Source organism: Empidonax traillii, unplaced genomic scaffold, assembly GCF_003031625.1.
Source record: "Empidonax traillii isolate 1590-97213 ecotype Southwest subspecies unplaced genomic scaffold, ASM303162v1 scaffold6904:size10603, whole genome shotgun sequence".
NCBI classification, from domain to species: domain Eukaryota; kingdom Metazoa; phylum Chordata; class Aves; order Passeriformes; family Tyrannidae; genus Empidonax; species Empidonax traillii.
The window spans coordinates 1-1826 of NW_020962097.1; the positions used below are offsets into that span (position 1 = coordinate 1).

Sequence of the window (1826 nt, forward strand, 5' to 3'; positions counted from 1 at the left end):
GCCTTGACGAAGGCGTTCTTGAGGCGGTTCGTGTGCTCCGCCTTCAGCGCCTTCTTCTGGTTGCTGGTCTGGCACTGCTCGCACAGGATGCGCCCGCCCTTCTCCTGCTTCCAGTGCGGCGTGAAATCCGTGCGGCACTGCCCGCACACGAAGGGCTCCACCCGCAGGGACACCGGGCAGCTCTTCCCTGGAATCACAGAATGGATTATAGAGGGATAATGGGATACAGGGACACAGGGATAACCCCCTGCCCGCACACGAAGGGCTCCACCCGCAGGGACACCGGGCAGCTCTTCCCTGGAATCATGGATACATGGATAATGGGATAACGGGATAATGGGATAACCCCCTGCCTGCACATGAAGGGCTCCACCCGCAGGGACACCGGGCAGCTCTTCCCTGGAATCACATGGATAATGGGATAACGGGATAATGGGATAACCCCCTGCCTGCACATGAAGGGCTCCACCCGCAGGGACACCGGGCAGCTCTTCCCTGGAATCACATGGATAATGGGATAACGGGATAATGGGATAACCCCCTGCCTGCACATGAAGGGCTCCACCCGCAGGGACACCGGGCAGCTCTTCCCTGGAATGGTACAGGGATAATGGGATCATACAGGGACACAGGGATAACCCCCTGCCTGAACATGCACAGGGACACCGGGCAGCTCTTCCCTGGAATCACAGGGATAATGGGATAATGGGATAACCCCCTGCCCGCACACGAAGGGCTCCACCCGCAGGGACACCGGGCAGCTCTTCCCTGGAATCATACAGGGATAATGGGATAATGGAATAACCCCCTGCCTGAACATGTACAGGGACACCGGGCAGCTCTTCCCTGGAATCACATAATGGATTATACATGGATATTGGGATAACAGGATAACCCCCTGCCTGAACATGCACAGGGACACCAGGCAGCTCTTCCCTGGAATCACAGGGATAATGGGATAACGGGATAACGGGATAACCCCCTGCCTGAACATGCACAGGGACACCAGGCAGCTCTTCCCTGGAATCACAGGGATAATGGGATAACGGGATAACCCCCTGCCAGGTTATCGCTGGGGCAGCACCGATGGCTCCACACGGAGCCCCCCAATCACACCCACCCCCTGACCCCAACGATTCCGTCCTGAAATCCCACAAGTTTCACCTGAAATCCCCCCCAGCCATCCCAGGATCCGGAAATTCCAGCCTACAACCCCCCCTGATTGTGCTGCACACCCCTCCCCTCCCTTCCCCAGCTTTTCCCAAATCGCCTGTTTTCCCAGGAAATTCCCATGGGGGGGGGGGAACACCCACCTCGACTGTGCCCCCTCCTCCAGTCCCACTGAGCAAAGGGGTGTGAGCAGCCCCAAATCTACCCCATTTCACCCCAAAGTCCTGGTTGTTTTTTGGGTAAATCCCTGGAGAAAACCACTCACCCTGGCTGTCGATGCCCCACCCCCAAAGGGGTGTGAGCAGCCCCAAATCCGGGCTCAAAACCCCCTCATTTCACCCTGAACCTCCCCAAACCCCTGTTTTTTTTGGGGTAACTCCTCACCCTGGCTGTTGATGATGCTCTGCACCACCTCCTCCAGCCCCAAACCCCCCCCATTTCACCCTGAACCCCCCCAAACCCCTGGTTTTTTTGGGGTAACTCCTCACCCTGGCTGTCGATGACGCTCTGCACCACCTCCTCCAGCCCCACCATGTAGATGAACTCGGAGTTGGCGGCGCTGGGCAGGAAGTGCAGGAGCGGGGCGGGGGGTTTGGGCGGGGGGATCTCCAGCAGGGTCTTCTCCAGCTGCTTCCTCAGGGCCAGCTTGGCGGCCG

General features: G+C 58.7%; 1 protein-coding gene across 1 annotated transcript in view; it reads right to left on the reverse strand.

The window, feature by feature from the left end:
• Nucleotides 1-4: 4 nt before the first annotated feature.
• Nucleotides 5-1826, reverse strand: part of GATAD2B (GATA zinc finger domain containing 2B) — a gene marked incomplete at both ends in the record, with an annotated part of 10596 nt that continues 8774 nt past the window's right edge. The window contains 2 exons of the mRNA XM_027911274.1: nt 5-187; nt 1659-1824. Coding sequence (XP_027767075.1) covers nt 5-187; nt 1659-1824 — 349 coding nt within the window. The remainder of the gene's footprint in view (nt 188-1658; nt 1825-1826) is intronic.